Raw genomic sequence first — 23224 nt, forward strand, 5'->3', positions numbered from 1 at the left:
GGACACCCACCAGAAGGGATGTAAGCCCAGGAAGTCGTCAGAGAGGGAAGGTGACCCTGGAGCTGAGATGGGCCTCCTTGAAGGCCCCAGAGGAAGGAGAAAGGAAATGGGAGAAAAGTGTTATGTCATATTAAATATTTATTGTTTTCTGCACACTGACCTTGGAGTAACTCTCAAGCCAGGAGGGGATTGGTTAGTGTTCAAGTTGCTGAGATCTTAGGTCAAAAAGCTACAGAAATCACTTAGACTGAAAAAAAAAATCAATGACTTAGAGGCATTGTCCCCATGCCACCAATTCCAAGAGATGAGGCTTGACACCTCAGGCTACGGTGACAAGCATTGAGTGAACCAGAGACTGAGGCAGTGAAGGTTTTACTGGTGGAAAAAAAGAGTCTTGGGTGTGTGTGTGTTGTGGGGGGGGGGGGGTGACAAAATTGGGAAAATGAAAAAGGTTGTTTTGGAAGCCCAGGGGGAAGCAGTCCTGGGAAACCTGAAGACACTGGGAGATTCAGAAAGCCAAGGGGGATCCAGCTTATTCTGATGAGGCAGGGTCCTGGGAATGAAGGCAGGATCCTGGAATGAAGGTTAGGGTGAGGAATGAAGGACCTGGGAAGCAAGGGGAGAACTGGAAGGGGACTGCAGGTGAAGAAGGGTATGGTGTGGGGTACAGAAGTCCAGGAGAGGGCTGGTGGATCCGAGGGTCCGGCACATCAGAAGTTGGGCTTGTGCTTCTTGAGTTCCACCATAAGGTGGTGAATGTTGATGAGCTCAGCCCGGGCAGGGAGGGCTCGGAGCTGGGGCTGAGACAGCACCCGGTGGAAGCGATGATAGAGCTGGATCAGCTGGGTCAATGCTCCCTGGTCAGAGAAAGTCATGGACAGATCAGACTGTGGGGTGACACTGATGATGATTAGGAATCAGGTTAGGGCTCATCCAGAACTTTAAGGGTCGCTTGGATGATGCTGAGCTGGGCGGAGGCGGGGGTGGAATTAGTAATAGGGTGGGATGGGATTGGGGGCTGGGAGTTACAGGTCACCTGGATGATACTGGTTCCATTTCTGAAGTTGGTGAAACTACGCATGACGTCCTGACTCAGAGATTCCACCGATGATTTCCAGGAACTACCAAAGCCACGGATCAGCTGAGTAACCCGGGCTGATAGCAGGAGGAAAGAGAGAGTCAGAGAGGGACTAGGCTGGGTGGTCTTCGACCTCACTAAGTCCTCCCCAAGGCACAGCCAGCCTCACCATCCAACCCTTCTTTCCTGCTTTACCCCCACCCCATTAATCCGCATCCTCGCATTTTTTTTTCCCACTCACCTTACCACTACCACACCACCCTCATACCTTCTTCCCCTCTAAGTCGCTCGGCCTGTCCACGCTCAATCAAAGACTCAGCCTCCTTCACAAATGCCACCAGACCCCCAAAAGGGGGAGACAGCAACTCTTCAATGAATTCCTGGAGAAACACACATATGTATACACAGGGTCGAGTGTTCTGGTGTGAGCAGATTTTCCCACTTCTGGCATCATGACTGACTAGGTTATTAGAACACTCCCATAGTAGAACAGCTAAACTCTGAAAAGGTCTCATACTTTAAGACACCACTGGTCTCACAAGAGGTAGGGGAAATCTCGAAGGATCCCCCTCCTCAAAAAAGCAAAAATAAGCAAAAAAAAAAAAAAAACAACTAAACTTGAGCTGGGAGCAGAGCAACAAGAAATTGGAGTCAGGGCTGCAACCAAAGAGGTAGTCAGCTGGGAGAGGCAGGGCTACAAGAAGGCAAATGGTGATGACAACTCTGCTAGCCGGAAACTGAGCCCAATGCCAGCCTCGAGTGGGGAAGCGGAGCCTGGGTCTCTTGTGAGAGCCTCAAAGAGGAGGCGATGTAGACCCAGGTGGATAGCATCTTTCAGCTACTGCAAAAGCAGAGGCGAATCCTCTCTGAAAGAAAATATTCTCAACCCCAATTTAGGCAAATATGACTCCCCCAGATTAAGATCAAACAATGAACTCAAAGATACCAGACACAAAAGAAAGCACGCTACCACGAGAGTCAGCACAGACAATAAGCAATGGACTTAGACCTCCAAAGACTGCCAACATTAGAACCGTCACATACGTAAGCAGTTGTACATTCTGTATGAAAGGTTTAAAGAAGTTAAAGATACAGACACAAAGATGACCAATTAACAAGATTAGGAATGGACAGACTTGAAACAAAATGGAACTTTTTAGAAAGGATGTAATAATAAAAAATTTTTTTAATTTAAAAAAGTTAACAGGCTAAATAGCAAATTAGGAATACTTGAAGAACGATAACGGCAAATTGGAATTTATAATTGAAGAAATGACTCAGAACGCAGCAAAAACAGACAAGGAGATGGAACATTTTAAGACATTGAGAGGTATAGAAATCTAATTAATGGATCTAGGCAGTTATCATTACTGACAAAGAGAGAGCCAAGAAGACATTATGTGCCCCGATGGAAGTACACACCACCATCTCTTACATATCCTCATAAAAAAAAAAATCTAATTGGAATCTGATCCTTTCCATCTAACTACACATTTATGGGAAAAGAGGAACAGTTAGCCACACCATGGAATGCAATCAGCCGAATCCAGACTGTATGTCATTCTACACGACAAACAATTCAGTGACTCAGTTTCTTCCACAAATAAACTGCAGAGGAGGGGGGCAAAGATGGAAGGGTAATCTACAGATTAAAAAGAGACATATGCATGGACTGTATATGGATCCCAATTTGAAACATAAAAACCATTTATGAGATAACTGGGGAAATTTGAACACTAGCTGTTTTAAGTGTGCTGGGTTGTTTTTTAAGTGTGTGATAACATATTGTGGTTTTGAAAACACATCTGGATACAGATGAAGTGATGATGTATAGGACGGAATTCAAAATAACTAGGGGGGCACAGGAGGAGGATGAACAATGGGTGTTAATACAGATGAAACAAAACTGTGAGTTGTTATTGGTTGAAGATCTGTGATGAGACCTGAGGGTTTGCTATGCTGTTCTCTATATTAGCATGTACATTTGAAATTTCCCACAATAAGAAGGAAAAATATTTTTTAAAAATGGAAGAGCAGAATTTAAACAGAAAAAAAAAAAGAAAAAACAAAAAACCCAACCCAGATAGTAAGATCTGGTAAGGCCAAAGTGAAACTTTTATTCCATTTAAAAATAAACTACTTTCATTTAAAAATAAAATCTTTTTACTCTTTCCACAAAACATCCACTTATATCCACTGAAAGTTGTCAGGTAACTAACATGAGACTAGGGAGACATTCCCAAGAATGGCTCTTTCTATAAATAAGGGATCTTCCTTTATTTGTGATATGCTTTTGGACAGAGATTAAATAACCAAATTCAACCCATTGCTTAAATGTAATCGGTTGCCTAAATGCAATAACCCCCACCCGCTCTTAACAACATAACAGTGGAGGGCACAGGGAGTGGACTGCCAAGGTAAGGTCAGCTGCCAGAGATGAGCTGCCCTGTGTAACACAGTAGCCATGAGTCACATGCAGCTACTGATCACCTGAAACATGGTAAGTCAGAACTGAAATGCAGTGTAAGCATAAAATACATACCAGACTAAGGAGATTTCACATGGGGAAAAAATTTAAATAAATCATTACTAATTTTCTGTTGATTAATATGTTGAAATGATAATATTTTTGATATAGTAGCTTAGATAAAATATACAATTAAATTCATTTCACCTGTTTATTTTTTGCAATGTAGCTACTAGAAAATTGAGGATTCCTCACGTGGCTCATATTTGTGGCATGCATTCTATTTCTATTGGATTGCGCTGGTCTAGACTTGGATAAACTTTCTTTAAGCTCTCTATCCAGCAAAAGAGAATGTTCTGATAGCAGAGGAGTGACCAGAGGGAAACAGCACACTGGGCTTTGGCTAGAAATCTTTCCCACACAGTATCAAGCAGCAGCCCCCCAAAAAGGACAGGGAGCATTGATGACAGCTGGCTCCCCACCCTGAAATCCCTCGGTGTCTCAGCTGCTTTCAGCAGAGTCCACTGGTTTCAGTGCACCTTTGTGGGATCAGGGGGTCTAGAGAATTGCATGTCTGAAGGCAAAGCTGACATTCCGTCGGGTCACCTAACACCTAACTGCGGGGGAGGACAACGGGTTTCTTTCTTGTGTAATTACATGTTTATTTTAGTAAAGGAGAGAACAGAATGGGAAAGTTTAACCTGCAACTAATCAGATCCCAGAAGAAGAGAAGAAAGAACAGAGGAAAAGCAATGCTTAAAAAGATACTAGCTGTAAATTTTCCCAAATTACTGAAAAAGATAAATTCAAAGACACAGGAAACACGAGAACCAAACAAAATAAATAAAGAGAAATCCTAGACATATTGTAGTAAAACTTCAAAATACCAAAGGAAAAAAGATCTTTAAGAGCGTTCCAAGAGAACAAACTGCCTTCAAAGGAACAATGATTAGAACAACAAACGACTTCGCCACAGCAACAATTTCAGCCAAGAGTGGAAAATCATCTTCTAAATGTTGAGAGAAAATAACTGTTAACTTAGAATTTGACAGTAAGCCAGCAAAACTATCTTTTCCTAACAAAGGTGAAATAAATACGTTTATATAAACACAAAAACGAGTTTTACTACCAACAAACTTTCACAAAGTAATTTGTAAAAGATTTACTTCAGGAAGAAGGAAAATTACCCCAAATAATAAACTGAGTTTTAAAAAGGAATAGTGAGCAAATAAACTGGGAAGCATGGAAATCCAAATGAATAGTATCACTATAAAATAGCAATAATTAGGGGCCAGCCCAGTGGTGTAGCCGTTAAGTTTGTGTGTTCTGCTTCCACAGCTTGGGGGTCGCCGGTTCAGATTCTGGACATGGACCTACTCACCACTCATCCAGCCATGCTGAGGCAGCATCCCACATAGAAGAGCTACAACACTACAACTATGATACATAACTATGTACTGGGGCTTTGGAGAGAAAAAAGAAAAAGAGGAAGATTGGCAACAGACATTAACACAGGGCCAATCTTCCTCAAAAAAAAAGCAACAATTAAAAGTAGGACAGGGCAGGCCCCGTGGCTTAGCGGTTAAGTGCGCACGCTCCGCTACTGGCGGCCCAGGTTCGGATCCCGGGTGCACACCTACGCACCGCTTCTCCGGCCATGCTGAGGCCACGTCCCACATACAGCAACTAGAAGGATGTGCAACTATGACATACAACTATCTACTGGGGCTTTGGGGAAAAAAAAGGAGGAGGATTGGCAATAGATGTTAGTTCAGAGCCGGTCTTCCTCAGCAAAAAGAGGAGGATTAGCACGGATGTTAGCTCAGGGCTGATCTTCCTTACAAAAAAAAAAGTAGGACAGAAATAGACATTTCCCCAGAGCATCATGGCAGAGTGAGCTTCCCCCATTGAACTCTCTCCCTCTAAGACACAACAAAAAGGACATTCATATTCCAACAGAAGCTATTCACACAACACAAGGGACATCTGAGGCACCCAGGCAGCCATACATCCGAGGACAGAGGTGCTAGAATCCCCAGAGGAAGTGGAAGGAATTCCAGCTTCTTTGGCCCAGCGCAATCCAGTTCCAGCTTCTTTGGCCCGGCGGCACTCCAGCTCCTCCTTCTTCGGCCCAGCGCACTCCAGTTCCAGCTTCTTCAGCCCAGCGGCACTCCAGGCCCTGCTTCTTTGGCCCAGTGGCACTTCAGCTGCACCTGCTTCAACTCACCCACACCCGAGCCCCAGCTGCTTCGGCCTAGCTGCACTCCAGTCTCAGCTGTTCCCACGCTCCAGTTCCAGCTGTTCCCATGCTTCCCCCCCAGCAGCCTCCACTCAGCCACGCCTCAGATCAGCCAGGGGCTGGCGAGAGTGCCCGCGGATTGAGGCAGGCCAGAATACACAACTTGACCCCCACCCAGCAGCAGCAAGAGGAAACTGCGACCATATATTTTCACTATGAGGAAAAGTAAGCCAACAACGACAGGCACCATGCAAAAATATATTAAATCTCCAGACCAAAAGGAAAATAACAAGCACCCAGAAGTCAACCTGGAAAGCACAGAAATGTATAACCTTAACGACAGAGAATTCAAAATAGCCATCATAAAAAAGCTTACTGAACTACAAGAAAATACAGACAGACAATTTAATGAAATCAGGAGTTTCTTCACAAAAGAGATTGCAACTTAAAAAAAAAAACAATCAGAAATCTTAGAGATGAAAAACACAATAGAGGAAATAAAGACAAAGCTGGAAGCCTTAAGCACCAGAGCTGACAATATGGAGGAAAGAATTAGTATTATTGAGGACAGCAATGCAGAAATGCTCCAGATGGAGGAGGAAAGAGAACTAAGACTAAAAAGAAATGAAGAAACTCTCCAAGAAATATCTGACTCAATTAGGAAATCCAACATAAGGATTATAGGTATTCCAGAGGTAGAAGAGAGGGAAAAAGGAGCAGAGAACTTGTTCAAAGAAATAATATCTGAGAACTTCCCAAACCTGGGGAAGGCGCTAGAAATACCAGTGAATGAAATAAATAGATCTCCTAAATATATCAACATGAAAAGACCCTCTCCAAGGCATATAGTAGTAAAGCTGGCAAAAGTCAAGACCAAAGAAAAAATATTAAGGGCAGCTAGACAAAAAAAAAAAATAACATACAAAGGATTTCCTATCAGGCTCTCAGCCCATTTCTCAACAGAAACTTTACAGGCTAGGAGAGAGTGGAACAATATATTCAAAATTCTGAAGGACAAAAACTTTCAGCCAAGAATACTCTATCCAGCAAAAATATCCTTCAGATATGATGGAGAAATAATAACTATCCCAGATAAACAAAAGTTAAGGGAGTTCATTGCCACAAGACCACCACTACAAGAAGTGCTCAAGAAGGCCCTCATGCCTGGGAAAAAAAGAGAAAGGGGATTCAAAGTTTTGAACAAGGAGGAAAATAGATCGACAAAACCAGAAAAATTGCAGTCTTCTATCAAAATAGATTAGCAAACACTTAAATATAAAACCAAAGATCAAGGGAAGGTAAGGACCAAGCATAAATATAACCTTATCATGTTAAACACGAACTCACAACACAAGAAGGAATAAGATGTGACAACATTAACTTAGAAGGGGAAGAGGAAAGGGATGGAATTGACTTAGTCTAAGGGAATAAGAGGCCATCAAAAAATGGACTATCACATCCATGAGATTTTTTTATACAAACCTCATGGTAACCACTAACCAAATAATCAGAACAGAAGCACACACAATAAAGAAAGAGAAAACTAAGAGAACCCCCATACAGAACTACCAAACTAAATTGGTATTCTGAAACACACGGGACAAGAAACAAAAGAAATGCAAAAGAACCGGAAAAAGAGCGATAAAATAACAACAACAAGCCCCCATATATCAATAATTACCCAAAATGTAAACGGACTGAACTCTCCAATCAAAAGACACAGAGTAGTGGGATGGATCAAAAAACAAGACCCAACAATATGCTGCCTCCAGGAAACACATCTCAGGTCTAAAGACAAACACAGGCTCTGAGTGAAAGGATGGAAGACAATACTCCAAGCTAATGGCAAACAAAAGAAAGCAGGTGTTGCCATACTTATATCTGACAAAGTTGACTTCAAGATAAAACAGGTAACGAGAGACAAAGAGGGGCAATATATAGTGATAAAAGGGACACTCCACTAAGAAGACATATCACTTTTAAATATATATGCACCCAATACAGGAGCACCAAGGTACATAAAGCAACTATTAACAAAACTAAAAGGAGATATCAACAACAACACAATAGTAGTAGGGGATCTTAACACCCCACTCTCATCAATGGACAGATCATCCAGACAGAAAATAAACAAGGAAATAATGGACCTAAACAAAAAACTAGATGAGATGGACTTAACAGACATATACAGAGCACTCCATCCAAACAGAGCAGATTACACATTCTTCTCAAGCGTGCATGGAACATTCTCAAGACTAGACCATATGTTGGGAAACAAGGCATGCTTATATAAATTTAAGAAGATCGAAATCATAACAAGCATCTTTTCAGACCACAATGCCATGAAGTTAGAAATCAACTACAAGGAAAAAACTGGGAAAGTGACAAAGCTGTGGAGACTCAACAACATGCTACTAAACAACCAATGGATCATTGATGAAATTAAAGGAGAAATCAAAGCATATCTGGAGACAAATGAAAATGAAAATACACTGTACCAACTCATATGGGATGCAGCAAAAGCAGTCCTGAGAGGGAAACTCATAGCAATACAGGCCCGCCTTAACAAACAAGAAAAAGCCCAAATAAGCAACCTCAAACTACGTCTAACAGAATTAGAAAAAGAAGAACAAACAAAGCCCAAAGTCAGCAGAAGGAGGGAAATAATAAAAATCAGAGCAGAAATAAGTGAAATTGAAATTAAAAAAACAGTAGAAAGGATCAATGAAACAAAGAGCTGGTTCTTTGAGAAGATAAACAAAATGGACAAACCTTTAGCCAGACTCACCAAGAAAAAAAGAGAGAAGGATCAAATAAATAAAATTAGAAATGAAAAAGGAGAAATTACAACAGATACCACAGAAATACAAAAGATTATAAGAGAATACTATGAAAAATTATATGCCAACAAATTGGACAATATAGAAGAAATGGATAAATTCCTAGACCCATACAACCTCCCAAAACTGAATGAAGAAGAAATAGAGAACCTGAATAGACCAATCACAAGTAAGGAGATTGAAACAGTAATCAAAAACCTCCCAAAAAATAAAAGTCCAGAACCAGATGGCTTCTCTGGAGAATTTTACCAAACATTCAAAGAAGACTTAATACCTATCCTTCTCAAACTATTCCAAAAAATAGAGGAGGAGGGAACAGTTCCCAACACATTCTATGAGGCCAACATCACCCCGATAACAAAGCCAGGCAAAGACAATACTAAGAAGAAAAACTACAGACCAATATCCCTGATGAACATAGATGCAAAAATCCTCAACAAAATATTGGCAAACCGAATACAGGGGCCGACCCCGTGGCTTAGCGGTTAAGTGCACGCACTCCGCTACTGGTGGCCTGGGTTCAGATCCGGGCGTGCACCGACGCACCGCTTGTCTGGCCATGTTGAGGCGGCGTCCCACATACAGCAACTAGAGGGATGTGCAACTATGACATACAACTATCTACTGGGGCATTGGGGAGAAAAGGGGAAAAAAAAAAAAACGAATACAGCAATACATTAAAAAGATCATACCCCATGATCAAGTGGGATTTATACCAGGGACACAGGGATGGTTCAACATATGCAAATCAATCAATGTGATACACCACATTAACAAAAGGAGGAAGAAAAACCATATGATTATCTCAATAGATGCAGAGAAGGCTTTTGACAAGATCCAACATCCATTTATGATAAAAACTCTCAACCAAATGGGTATAGACGGAAAGTACCTTAACATAATAAAGGCCATATATGACAAACCCACAGCCAACATCATACTCAATGTGGAAAAACTGAAAGCCATACCTCTGAAAACAGGGACAAGACAAGGGTGCCCACTCTTGCCACTCTTATTCAACACAGGTTGGATAAGGTTCTGGCCAGAGCAATTAGGCAAGGAAAAGGAATAAAAGGAATCCAAACAGGCAATGAAGAAGTGAAACTCTGGCTGTTTGCAGATGACATGATCTTATTTATAGAAAACCCTAAAGAATCCATCGGAAAACTATTAGAAATAATCAACAACTACAGCCAAGTGGCAGGGTACAAAATCAACTTACAGAAATCAGTTGCATTTCTATATATCAACAACGAACTAACAGAAAGAGACCTCAAGAAGACAATCCCATTTACAATTGCAACAAAAAGAATAAAATATCTAGGAGTAAATTTAACCAAGGAAGTGAAAGACCTATACAATGAAAACTAGAAGACAATATTGAGCAAAATCAATGATGACATAAATAAATGGAAAAAGATTCCATGCACTTGGATTGGAAGAATAAACATTGTTAAAATGTCCATACTACCTAAAGTAATTTACAGATTCAATGCAATCCCAATCAGAATCCCAAGGACATTCTTCACAGAAATAGAACAAAGAATACTAGCATTCATATGGGGCAACAAAAGTATAGCTAAAGCAATCCTGAAAAAGAAGAACAAGGCTGGAGGCATCACAATCCCTGACTTCAAAACATACTACAAAGCGATAGTAATTGAAACAGCATGGTACTGGTACAAAAACAGACACACAGATCAATGGAACAGAATTGAAAGTCCAGAAATAAAACCTCATGTCTATGGGCAGCTAATCTTTGACAAAGGAGCTAAGGACATACAGTGGAGAAAGGAAAGTCTCTTAAATAAATGGTGCTGGGAAAACTGGACAGCCACTTGCAGAAGAATGAAAGTAGACCATCTTCTTTCACCATACACAAAAATTAACTCAAAATGGATCAAAGACCTGAAGGTGAGACCTGAAACTATGAAACTCCTGGAGAAAAATATAGGTAGTACACTACTCGCCATCAGCCATAAAAGGATCTTCTTGAATTCCATGTCTACTCAGACAAGGGAAACAAAAGAAAAAATAAACAAGTGGGACTTCATCAGTTTAAAGAGCTTCTACAAGGCAAATGAAACCAGGATCAAAATGAATAGGGAACCCACCAGCTGGGAAAATATATTTGCAAACCATATATCTGACAAGGGATTAATCTCCATAATATATAAAGAACTCACACAACTGAATAACAAAAAAACAAACAACCCAATCAAAAAATGGGCAGCAGAAATGAACAGACACTTCTCCAAAGAAGATATACAGATGGCCAATAGGCACATGAAAAGATGCTCAACATCACTAATCATCAGGGAAATGCAAATCAAAACCACACTAAGATATCATCCTACACCTGTTAGAATGCCTATAATCACCAAGACAAAAAGCAACAAATGCTGAAGAGGCTGTGGAGAAATGGGAACCCTAATCCACTGCTGGTGGGAATGCAAACTGGTGCAACCTCTATGGAAAACAGTATGGAGATTCCTCAAAACATTAAAAATAGAAATACCTTATGATCCAGCTATCCCATTACTGGGTATCTACCCAACGAACCTGAAATCAACAATCCAAAGAGGCTTACGCACCCCTGTGTTCATCACAGCATTATTCACTATAGCCAAGACATGGAAGCAACCCAAGTGTCCCTCGACTGATGATTGGATAAAGAAGATGTGGTATATATCGCTGTGCTTTGGTGGCCCAGGTTTGGTTCCTGGGCACAGACCTACAGCACTCGTTGGTGGCCATACTGTGGCAGTGACCCACATACCAAATAGAGGAAGACTGGCATAGATGTTAGCTCAGTTTGAATCTTCCTCAGCAAAAAAACAAAAAAAAACATTTAAGGTGTTTTAAAGCCCACATACTCTTTGAGAGAGGGGTTAAATATTAAGTTTAGATGTTAAGCTAAATATGCAAGGTAAAATTTAAAGGACAAATTCTAAAAGAATGGAATACAAAATCCAAATAATTAGAGAGAAAAAAAAATGTAGTAAGAAAAGCAAAGAGGCAAGAAGCACAAAAGACACCAAACAAACAGAAAACTAAAGATGGTAGAAAAAAGTCCAAATGTAACACTAATCATAATAAACATAAATGAATTAGAATCATAAATTAAAAGGCCAAGACAATTCAATCAGATTTTTTAAAAATTCCTGCTATATGCTATTTACAAAAGACTTAAAATGTGAAAACATAAAAAGGCTGAAAGTAAAAGAATGGAAATAAATTAACAGGCAAATATTAACCAAAATAAAGCTGGCAGAGCTATGTTAATATCAGACATAACAGGCTCTAAGACAAAATTATCAGGGCTAAAGTGGCACATTATATAGTGACAAATGCTTCAAGTCACCAGTAAGATCTAACAATTCTAAACTTTTAAGAATTAAGATAAAATAAACGGGGGCTGGCCCCGTGGTGCAGTTGTTAAGTGTTCGCGCTCCCCTGCTGGTGGCCCAGGGTTCGGATCCCAGGCGTGCACCCACGCACCGCTTGTCAGGCCATGCTGCGGCGGGGTTCCACATAAAAAAGTGGAGGAAGATAGGCACAGATGTTAGCCCAGGGCCAGTCTTCCTCAGCAAAAAGAGGAGGATTGGCCTGGATGTTAGCTCAGGGGTGATCTGAGCTAACCAAAAATAAATAAATAAAATAAAATAAGCTGAAACTATATAAAGCAAAATTTGATAGAACTGCAGGAAAAAGTGAGAAATCTGTGAATTTCAAAGTATCTCTCTGAACTATTGCTAAGGAGACAAAAAATAATCAGTAAAGGGGCCGGCCTGGTGGCACAGGGGTTATGTTCACACACTCTGCTTCAGTGGCCCGGGGTTTACAGGTTCAGATCCTGGGTGGGGACCTACACCACTTATAAAGCCATGCTTTGGCGGCATCCCACAAACAAAAATGGAGGAAGATTGGCACAGATGTTAGCTCGGGGCCAGTCTTTCTCACCAAAAATAAATAAATAAATAAAAGATCAGTGAAGATATAGATGATGTGACCAATACAACTAAAAAGCTTGATTTCCACACCTGACACTTAAAGAATACACATTCTTCCCAAACACACATGGAACATTTACATGATCATGTACTAGGCCACAAGCAAACCTAAACAAATTTCAAAGAATCAGTACCCCAAAAAACACATTCCCCATCTACAATGCAATTAAGTTGGACATTAATGACAAAAAAGATAAGTAAGAAAACTACTTTTGGAAATTTTAAAACACTCCTCCAAAAATCTCACAGATCCAAGAAGAAATAATCAAAATATAAAAGTTCATAGAAGTATAATAAAAATGCTACATATTCAGACCTACAGAATTCAATAAAACCAGTACTTAGAGGGAATTTCATAGTTTTAAATCTTTCCAGATGCTTTTCCTGGAAAGTTCTATGAAACTTTCAAGGAAAAGATCATTTCAATCTTAATCTCTTTCAGAATAAAAAGAAATAAAAAGAATACTTCCTTCCCACCTCCTATGAAGCCAGTATGACTTTGGTTCCAAAACCACACAAGGATAGTACAATAAAGGTGAGGCCAACCTCACCTATGCAGAGAAGCAAAAATTCTAAATGAATTAGATCAAATCCAGAATGGTTTAACATTCTAAAATCTACAAACGTCATATACCACATAATAGATTAAAAAAAATAAACTATATGATTACCTCAACAGTTGCAGAAAAGCACACACTCTTGATTAAAAATTCAATACCCATTCATGATTTTAAAAAATAATAACTCTTGGCATACTAGGGATTGAAAGGAACTATCTTAACCTGATAAAGAGCATCTATAAAACACCTGCAGCAACATTACTCTTTTTTTTTTTTTTTTGTGACGAAGATCAGCCCTGAGCTAACATCCATGCTAATCCTCCTCTTTTTGCTGAGGAATACTGGCTCTGAGCTAACATCTATTGCCAATCCTCCTCCTTTTTTTCCCCAAAGCCCCAGTAGATAGTTGTATGTCATAGTTGCACATCCTTCTAGTTGCTGAATGTGGGACGCGGCCTCAGCATGGCCGGAGAAGCGGTGTGTCGGTGCGTGCCCAGGATCCGAACCCGGGGACGCCAGTAGCGGAGCGCACGCACTTAAGCGCTAAGCCATGGGGCCAGCCCGCAACGTTACTCTTAATGGGGAAATGATGAAAGCTGTCCTTTTAAAATTATGAAAAGATTAGGGTTCTCACTAGCACCACTTCTATAATGATTCAGCTTTGTACTGGGGGTCTTAGCCGTGCAGTAAGAGAATAAAGACATAAAAAGTTAAAGACATTGGGATTAGAAAGGAAGTACTAAAACTGTCCTAACTCATAGACGACGAATGCCTACATGGAAACACACACACACACGCACACAAATCTCCAGAAATATTATTAGAAATACCCACTGAGGAAGGTGGCTGGCTATATGGCCAATATACAAAAATCAATAGCATTTCTACATACCAGTTCAAACAACAAGAAAATTTCTTTTTAAAAAGATAATATTTAAGTAACAACAATTTATTTAAAGGACAATTTCTAAAAGAATAGAGTAGAAAGTCCAAACAACTAGAGAGAAAATACATTATTCCTAGTAATTCCTAGTATTATTCCTAGTAATTATTCCTAAATAAATGTAGATTTATTCCTAGTAGAAATAATTACAATAATAACTCCTAGCACACTAGGGATTAAAAGGAATCTTCTTAACCTAATAAGGAGCATCTACAAAAAACCTACAGCTACATTACCCTCAATGGGGAAATGATGAAAGCATTCCTTTTAAAATCAAGAACAGCATAGGATTCTCACTATGACCCTTCTGTTCAACCATTTACCATCGTCATAGAGGTCCTAGCCAGAATAGAAAGAGATCAAAGACATAAGAAATTAAAGGCAAAGAATTAGAAAAGATTTATTTATTCCTATTAGGACTAAACCTACATATTACACCTACCTAGAAATAATGCTAATGAAAAATTTGCAATGTCTTTGTGCTGAAAATTATAAAACGTTGTCAAAAGACATTAAAGATTATCTTAAAAAAGGAAGAGGGAGCCCATGTTCATGGACAGGAAGTTTCAATATCATAAAGTGTCTATTTTTCCAAATTGATCCATGCAATTCCAATCAAAATCCTTAATGGTCTTTTTATGTTAAAACTTAAAAGCTGATTGTAAAATTTATATGAAAAGTCAAAAGGCCAGTAACACTCAAGATACTGATGAAAAACAAGGTAGGGGAATTTGCCCTATAAAGCATAATAATTAAAATTGTATTACAGGGCAGACATATTGATCAATGGAATAGAACAGAGGCAAGACGCACATCTTTGTGGAGTTTTCCTATGTGACAGAGACAGCACTGCAGGTCAAGTGCAGAAAGAAAGGAATTTTCTATAAATAGTTCTGGGCCAATTATTATCCACATAGAAAACATTAAATTGGATTTCTATCTCACATCATACACAAAATATCTATTCTAGGTAAATTTAGAACTTAAATGAAAAAGCAAAATTCTGCAATATTAAGAAGAAAATGTAGTATAATATTTTGTTGACCTTGGGATAACAAGGACTTTCTTAAACAAGACACAATAATAAAGATAAGATTAATAAATTCAATCATATCACAATTAGGAATTTCTGTTCATCAAAAGACAACATAAAAAATGTAAAAAGATAAAACACATACTGAAAGATATCTATATAATCAGCAAAAGACTAGTAAGCAGAACATACGAAGAGCCCTTATAAATCAAAAAGAAATACATAAACAACCCAATTTTTAAGAGATCAAATGCTATGATATTTTACAGAAAAGAAAAATTTGTATGACTACTTAACATTTGAAATGATGCTCAATCTCATTAATAACCAGGAAAATGCAAACCAGGACCCCAATAAGATACCTTCCAGAATGGCAAAGATAGTCTGATAATACCATGTGTTGGAGAAAATACGGCTCAGTGAGAATTCTTACAAAGTGCAGATATGGAATAAATTGGTACAACCACTTAGGAAAACAATTTGGCACACTTGTCTCATAAAGTTGAATACTGGCAAACCCTGTAAGCAGCAAGCCTACTTCTACTTCCAAGAGAAACTTTCGATAAAGCTTGTCTACATCTACGTGCACTAAAAGACGTAATTTGTCATAAAACAATTCTCACAGTAGCAAAAAAATAGAAATAATCCAAATGTCCACTTACAGGAGAATATGTTAAACTCACACAATGTAACATTACATAGCAGTGAAAAAGAATGAGCTACAGGGCTGGCTCCGTGGCTTAGCAGTTAAGTGCGCACGCTCTGCTACTGGCGGCCCGGGTTCGGATCCCGGGCGCACACCAACGCACGGCTTCTCCAGCCATGCTGAGGCCACGTCCCACACACAGCAACTAGAAGGATGTGCAACTATGACATACAACTATCTACTGGGGCTTTGGGGGAAAAAAAAAAGGAGGAGGATTGGCAATAGATGTTAGCTCAGAGCCGGTCTTCCTCAGCAAAAAGAGGAGGATTGGTAACACATGTTAGCTCAGTGCTAATCTTCCTCACCAAAAAAAAAAAAAGAAAAAGAAAAATACAAAAGAAAAGAATATAGACCAATAATGACAGCATGTTGTGAACCAAGAGTTATAATAATTCCAATTCCGTGTACCTAAAGTCCATTAACTGCCTCTACCTACACACACAGACAGACACACACACACACACACACACACACACAGAACTGAAAACAGCACAGAAGACTGTCTCTTTCTTCTTCCCCACACCCCTACCTGTGTCCGAGCATTGAGCAGCTGCTGGAAACTCTCAACCTCCTTGCTGTCATCTGCAGCCCGCTCCTGAGGGAAGACAAAGGGAAATCTCAAGTTCAGGGAGAAGCAGCCCTTCACATCAGGATACCCCTTCCTTCTACGTGTGCTGTACTGTGCCAGCCACCGTGCCAGACTCCAAGAAGAAAACATGGAACAAGACCAACACAGTCCCTGCCTCATGGAGCTACAAGAGCAGCGGGGGACCCCAAATTCTCTGGGTAGTACCGGAGACAGGGAGAAGGGGCATCTGTTACCATCAGCACACCGAGCATCATGTCATAGTTGTTGATCAGAAACACGAGCTGCTCCTTCCTAGAGGAGAACTCAGCTGCCACTCGGAGGACAAAATTCTCCACTTCCACCTGAAAAAGTTGAAAGGAGAAGGTGACACAAAAAGACAAAGGCATAGGGCCCCTCCTCACACTCCAGCCCGCTGCGGCGCCCTGCCCTCACCTGTAGCTGCCCTAGCAGCTGCATCGTCCGTTCATTCGGAATGGTCTGATTGATGCTCACAAGGGCAGAGGAGAACTCTGCATATCGGCGTGTGATCTGGGAGAAAGAAAGTGGGAAGAAAAAGTCTCACCAACTTCCCAGCCCAACCAACACAACCTCCCAACTCCCTGGGCGCTGGGCAACCCAGCTGTGCGACTCCCACCTACAGTCTCTCCTACCAACAGTGCCCAATCCACTCTGAGTCTGACCACACTCTTAGACTGCCCCTCACACAGTGTGGCCACATATCCAGCCAGGCCCACGACACAACTGTGAACCTGGCCAACCCCCACAGTGAAGCTCAGAGCCCTGCCTTTCAGGAACCCCTGTTACCCTTGCCCTCCCTCACATAGTGGGGCCGAGTATCCAGGCCCCCAAGGCGCTGAGGGTCAGTGCTTCGGACACTCTGGACATTCATCTCCAGGATCAGCTCAAAGCGTGGCCACAGCAAGGCAAGCACCTGTTCCCAGTACCTGTGGGCTTAATCAGAATCAGAAATGAGCTGGCGAGAAACGTCGGGGTGCTAGCGGGTGGGGGTGGTGGTAAAGTGTGTGTGGGGAACCTGATGAACGGCTGACAGCTGGTGGAGGTGGGAGTGGGTGTGAAAGGTGAGTCAGAAAGCAGCAGCACTGCCTCCGGGCAGATGAATGGGAATAAGGGGCAATGGTATCAGGTCGTGGGAGCCAAAGGGTCAGCGCAGGGTTGTGTCAGACCAAGAGTTCAAGGCCAGGGGGGCATCAAGGACTAGTACTCAGTGACCTGTCCAGGGCGGGCACATCCCTCTTAGCTGCAATGTTGCGGAATCGGAGGACGATGTGGATACAGAGAAAAACAGCAATAGCATCGTAGCAGTCAGCGAGATAGGACTCCAGGTGTTTCTGTGATTTAGGAACAGGCAGAGGATTGAAAGATGATGTTACTTTGTCATTCCCAGTGGCTATGGAAAAATGCACGTGCTCCTTTGGGGACGTGGCACAGGGAAGGAGGGAGGGAGAGAGATCTAAAAAGGAAACGTCCTCTCCTCCCGTCAACCGGCCGCTCGGCTGGTCTTGCTGCCTTGCTCACCAGGATCGATGATCACAAGCCTATCAGAGCACTAAGGTTTAGGGGCCCCTGAATTCAGGTGCTACTGCCTGGGTGTGGGTCAGTAGTAGGGGTAGTCTCAGGGATCCCAAGCTTTGAGGGTTTCATGGGGAGTCGCACTGTGAGTACGAGGCTTAGACATTTTAGAATGAAGGGGTCTTGGTTTCAGCACCGCCAGAGTTGTGACCCTGCCTCCCCCCGGCGCCAATGAGGACTGAGGACACGGGCCTAAGAGCACAGGAGTGGGGATCTCACCAGGGTCATGTTGAGTGTCCGGCCCATGACGGCATGGAAGAGGTCGTGTGCAGCCGGGCCAGACACAACAAAGAATTCACAGATGAAAAGATATTCACGGCAGGAATTGTCCAGGAGGGCGTAGTGCTGGCTGCGGAAAAGGGCCTCAAATGGATACTAGAAGAGGAGGGGTAAAGAAGAGAGACAGAAGGGATGGACCCAACACTGACTCCTAGTGGCTATGGCTGGAAAATCAGCAAACCTGGGTCATGAGGGCTCAGGAGACCCTTCCCACCTAACCCAAGTCCAGGCTGTGAAAGAGCATGCAGAATGGGTATTGAAGAGGTGGGGGAAGGGGCACAAGAGCCCACACCCACCTGCTGTTGCTACTCCTGCCTCCACCTCCACACCTGCCTCATGACATGTCACTCCCCTCAGCCAGCCTCTCCCCTCTGTCTGCCCGTAAGCCAATGGTCCCTACCCTTTCACATCACAGAACACCAAGTTGACTAGGGAAGGCCAGTCTGAGGTCTATGGGGACTGATCCAGAGGCCTGCAGGGTAGGAAGCTTTCCGTCACCCATGCTCAGAGTCCCCTCATGACTGAAGCTTGTTCCTCCTCCTACCCTCTGATCTCCCCGCTGGGCAGTGTGAGGCACCAGGATGGGGGCCTCCAGTTCAGTGGGAGAGATGACAGAGCCACGGGTCCCCAGGGTGAAGATGGTGTTCCTGCTGCGGAGGGATGGCTTCGAGAAGAATCGTGAAGGGTCAGAGTCAGGGAAAACAGTAAGATCACAATTGTGATGGAAGATCAAAGACTCAGTACCTCCAGGGACCCCAGGCAGCCAGACACAGCCTAGATGTCCCTCTTTCCCAGTACCAGGGTGCCACTGCACCTGACATCTGTGAATGGGCTTCAGACAGCCTCCATACTCCCTGACATGATATGCAAAATTATGTATCAAGATGATATGTGCTTTCATCTAGGGAGAGAGGCCATAGCCTTTAACATGTTCTTGAAGCTTTTGGTCCCACAGAAACAGGTAAGCAGCAGTGCCCTGGAGACTGGAGGCAGAAGCCCCCTCACTCTCTCGGCCTAGCATGAGGGTGCCTCAGCTCTAGGATATCTTTCTTTGCTGTGTCTTCCACGCCCATTAGATCATCCTTCTCAGCGACTTCCTCGTACTAGAGAAAACAAAACAGAGAACTGGTAAGCGTCTCTTCCCATGGTGCTATAAAAAAATTTCTTTTTACATTGTCCCCCCTTGCCCAGCAGTGGCCCCTCTTCCCAGCCCAGGTGCCCAGGTGCCTCTGCGTCCTTGGCCTCACCTGCACCTTCATGAGCCGCCCCAGGTAAGAGCGGTAGTAAGACAGGTAGATCTTGCTCAGCGTCTCCACATATTCATCCCTCATCTCCTTTGCTGTGGCTCGCTCATTGCCCAGCAGGAACTGATAGAAGAACCTGGGGGGACCAGGGACGAGTCAGTCTCCTTGCCTGCCCAAGAAACCAGACACCACACTGGGCTGCTCGCAGCTCAGAGGCCATCCCGAGCCCTTCCTTCGAGTGGCGACCTGTACTTCAGCAGGGCCGTCTGGGGGATCTGATAGTTGGTCATTGGTTTTCTGAAGGAATAAATCTTCTGAAGGATGAACTCTCGGATTTTCGTCACTGCCTAGACATGAGGGACCAAACAAAGGCATGAAGCTGCAACCTTCTTACCATTTGGGAGGCAGTGGGGGAAGTGACAAATGTTAAATATAGGAGGAGAAAGGGTGGAGAATCCCTATTCAGCATTTCTTAAGATTTTCAAGGGAACCCAGAGATGGGAAGTAAAGGCAGGGTGAAGTTCTTGGGGGCAAGCTACAATGAGCTCTGCCAGGGAAATCCAGGATGAAGGTCTCAGGGAAGCTAGTTCTAGTAGTTTCTAGAGTATCCAGTCCCACTCCCCACCTTGACCCGGAGCCGGTCAAGCACGCCTCTGACGTCTGCGCAGGCAGCTGTGCCTCTGGCCTCCTGCTCCCGGACTGCGGCCGCCTTGGCATCCAGCTCCTGCAGCTGCTCCAGGAACCTGGGCTCTGTCACTGGCGCCTCCAGAATTGCCCTGAATAGCAGGAAAGGGTGAGCTGGGTTAGGAGGGAGACCCAGACATCCCTAGACTCCAAACCATACCCCATACATCCAGCCTGTCTCCTCTTCCCATCTTACACTGTATCACACAGTCAGGACATGGGTACAAAGTTTTCTGTTCCTGGACCACCCCCCCATAAGCCTTGGACCCCCTCACTACATGCCTGACCCTGGTGATTCCTAATCTTTGATGCCTAAAGCATGCATCAATGTTAGAAAGAGTTGTCAACCCACTCGTCAGTTTCTGGAAGGCACTTGATGACCTGGAGCCAGGAGACCCATGTGGTAAGTAGGGCAGGCCACCCCAGCCCATCTACCTGCCATAGATATTGTGGCCCTTCAAACTGGTGACTCACGTGACCAGAGCGGAGGGCACCACCAGACCATCGACAAGCTCCCCAAGTTTCCCCCGAACTGCCTGGCGGTTTCGAAGCCGAATGTTCATGGCTCCTGACTGTTCCTGCAGTGTCCGGATCTCAGAGCTGATGGAGCTGAGGTCACTCTGAAAAGCTCCCAACATCTGCTCCATGCGCTGCAGGAGGGCAGGAGATGTTGCTGGAGGGCCACAGGGTTGGTAGGGGACAAGTGGGCCACCTAAGTTTCTTCGTTAAGTCTCCACTATCTATTAGTCCATGAGGGCAGTGGGTGATGAGGGAGGAGGTACCCCAAAGGTCACCGGCAAATAACATTAGTTATGGTAGTAACAATAAAAAAGTCTATTGAGGTCATCCTAAAAGTGACTCTAACTGTCCCCCCTGAGGCTGGAGACCCAGAAAATGGCACCAGAGACCATGATCCGGGTTCAGGTTCAGGGTTATTGGGGGTCCCAGGTCATGGTTACTAACCTCAAGGACAGCATCGCAGGCTGTGATCTGGTTGTGCAGCGAGGCTATGTTCTCACTCTCTTGGATATCTGACCCACAAAAAGTCAAGGGGCCTCACTGTGAAGATGGAGATGCTCAGACCCACACAACCTCTCCACTTTCTCCCTGAGGTGACAGAAACCTCCGAGAGAAGATGCCAGCCCCAATGGGCTGTCAGCACCACATCCCACAAAATCCGTTTTAATAACAGCCCCCTTTTCCTCTGCTGGAGGATACAATCTCGAATGGATTTCTGCTCAATCTGCTGAAGCTCCAGCTCAACCTGCTTTGAATAGTGACGGAGATCCACACCCTGGGAGAATGTAAACACGACAGGTCAGGAGGAAGTCACAGTGAAGGGACACTAGAACAGAAATGACGAAGGACTACAGGGGAAGACACCACGGTGATATTATAAGAGCAAGAGACTGTTTTCTTTTTCTTTTCTTTGAGGGGAGGGTAGGTGGAGGGAATTAGTAGGAGATTAGTATAGTGGAAAGCCTCACCGTTTTAAGAGCTTCCTTCACTAACTCATCCTCCAGATTCGCCTGAATGTGAACTGGAAATAGAAGTAAATCATAAGGGTCCAGCTCCACAGCTCCCTCTCCCCTCACTGAACATCTGCACACCATCCCTGCCTTTTACTTCCAGCCTCCACGCCTCTCAGATTATAGGCGCTGCATCCACCCTGTGCCATCCCTTACCGTCCACTTCATCCAGGATGAATTCATCGGAGGTGATGTCCAACTCTCCCAGTTGCAATGGCTCCTGAAGACCAGGACCACCCCCCTGGAGGGGGACAGGTTAAAGGGAGAGAATACATGGAGGAGGGAAAACAAAATATAATGGGATAATCCCCAATCCTTCGCGGCGGGGCTTTTACAGGATGCCATAGGCACCGAGTCAAAAAATTCTAAGAGTCTCACATTGTACCGCATCTACTCCTTGGGGTTGATGGGTAGGGAATATGACAAGGAGACAGGCAACCCACAAAGAGTGTGGAGGTGTCCAGATGAGGAAAATTAGGAGATGCAGAGGACAGAGCAGAGCTTGCAGTAGAATTTAGCATCCCCAGACTCCTGCTATCTTAGGTGTTCTATCATAATCCCTCTGGGGAGCCCTAGCCTTTGTCGAAACGTCAGCTAACACATAGTGTTTACCTGCATGCCCGGTGCCATCTTCTAAATACTCACTCATCTAATCCTAACCGACACCCTATATGGTAGCTCTTATTTTCTTCACCTTACAGGTGTGGAAAGCGATGGCACAGAAAGTCTGGTTAACTCGGCCAAGGGCACAGCGTGTAAGCGCAGAGCAGGCATTAGAACCCAGGCCGTCTGGCTCCAGAGGGCATGTTCTAAACCTTTATACTACACTGCTTGTCTGTTCTCCCCCCAAATCTGGAGATTAATTGAAATTGCTCCCTCGGATCCTCAGTCTCGGCCATTCTGGTCCCCGCTCAGGCTCCGGTCCGATGACAGGGAGAGGTATGGGGAGCCAATCCAGGCATCATCACGGTAGCAACCGAGCTCCCAATCTGTCCCACACCCAGCCCAGGCCCTTCTGACGCGAGGACGACCGGCCGAAACTCCGCAGGGGAACCGCCCCGCGTTCTCACCAGTGGGCCCTCCTCCTCCTCCATATCCGAGGCCCCGGCCCGCAGCACCAGCTCCCGGGCGGCGGCCGCCATCGTCGCGGCGGCGGCCATTCCGCGCAGCCTCACTTCCGGCAGCTGTCAGTCCGGCGGGTCGCTTCCCGGGACGTCTTGCACGTCCTGGGGCGTCTTGCACAGCGCGAAATCGTTCCCAGATATTTGAGTTTAATTGTTTGACTCCAGCTTCCCCCTTTCGGCTCTAACCACTTCATCCGAGTGCAAATGGGAATTGGAAGTCTTAAACACAATTTCACGCCGGAACCTTTGCTGCTCTCACAGCCAAGATCTTGACGAACTGTAACGAGAGAACGCACCGGAAGTTAT

General features: G+C 43.7%; 1 protein-coding gene across 1 annotated transcript; it reads right to left on the reverse strand.

Annotated features, from left to right (window-relative positions):
• Window positions 1–118: 118 nt before the first annotated feature.
• On the reverse strand, window positions 119–23212 carry VPS52 (VPS52 subunit of GARP complex). The gene is made up of 20 exons (XM_004424279.3): window positions 22865–23212; window positions 21951–22035; window positions 21753–21805; window positions 21484–21559; window positions 21229–21296; window positions 20740–20915; window positions 20207–20357; window positions 19828–19928; window positions 19585–19717; window positions 19383–19440; window positions 18882–19015; window positions 18278–18433; window positions 17699–17817; window positions 17289–17412; window positions 16901–16996; window positions 16702–16809; window positions 16409–16474; window positions 1347–1458; window positions 1037–1155; window positions 119–857 (listed from the first exon to the last, which is right to left on the reverse strand). The coding sequence occupies exons 1-20, from the start codon at window positions 22952–22954 to the stop codon at window positions 711–713; spliced, it is 2172 nt and encodes a 723-aa protein (XP_004424336.1). The 5' UTR covers window positions 22955–23212; the 3' UTR covers window positions 119–710.
• Between the last annotated feature and the right edge of the window lie 12 nt (window positions 23213–23224).

This window comes from Ceratotherium simum, chromosome 13 (genome assembly GCF_057802395.1).
Source record: "Ceratotherium simum simum isolate JZ-2026a chromosome 13, ASM5780239v1, whole genome shotgun sequence".
In the NCBI taxonomy this organism is placed as follows: Eukaryota; Metazoa; Chordata; class Mammalia; order Perissodactyla; family Rhinocerotidae; genus Ceratotherium; species Ceratotherium simum.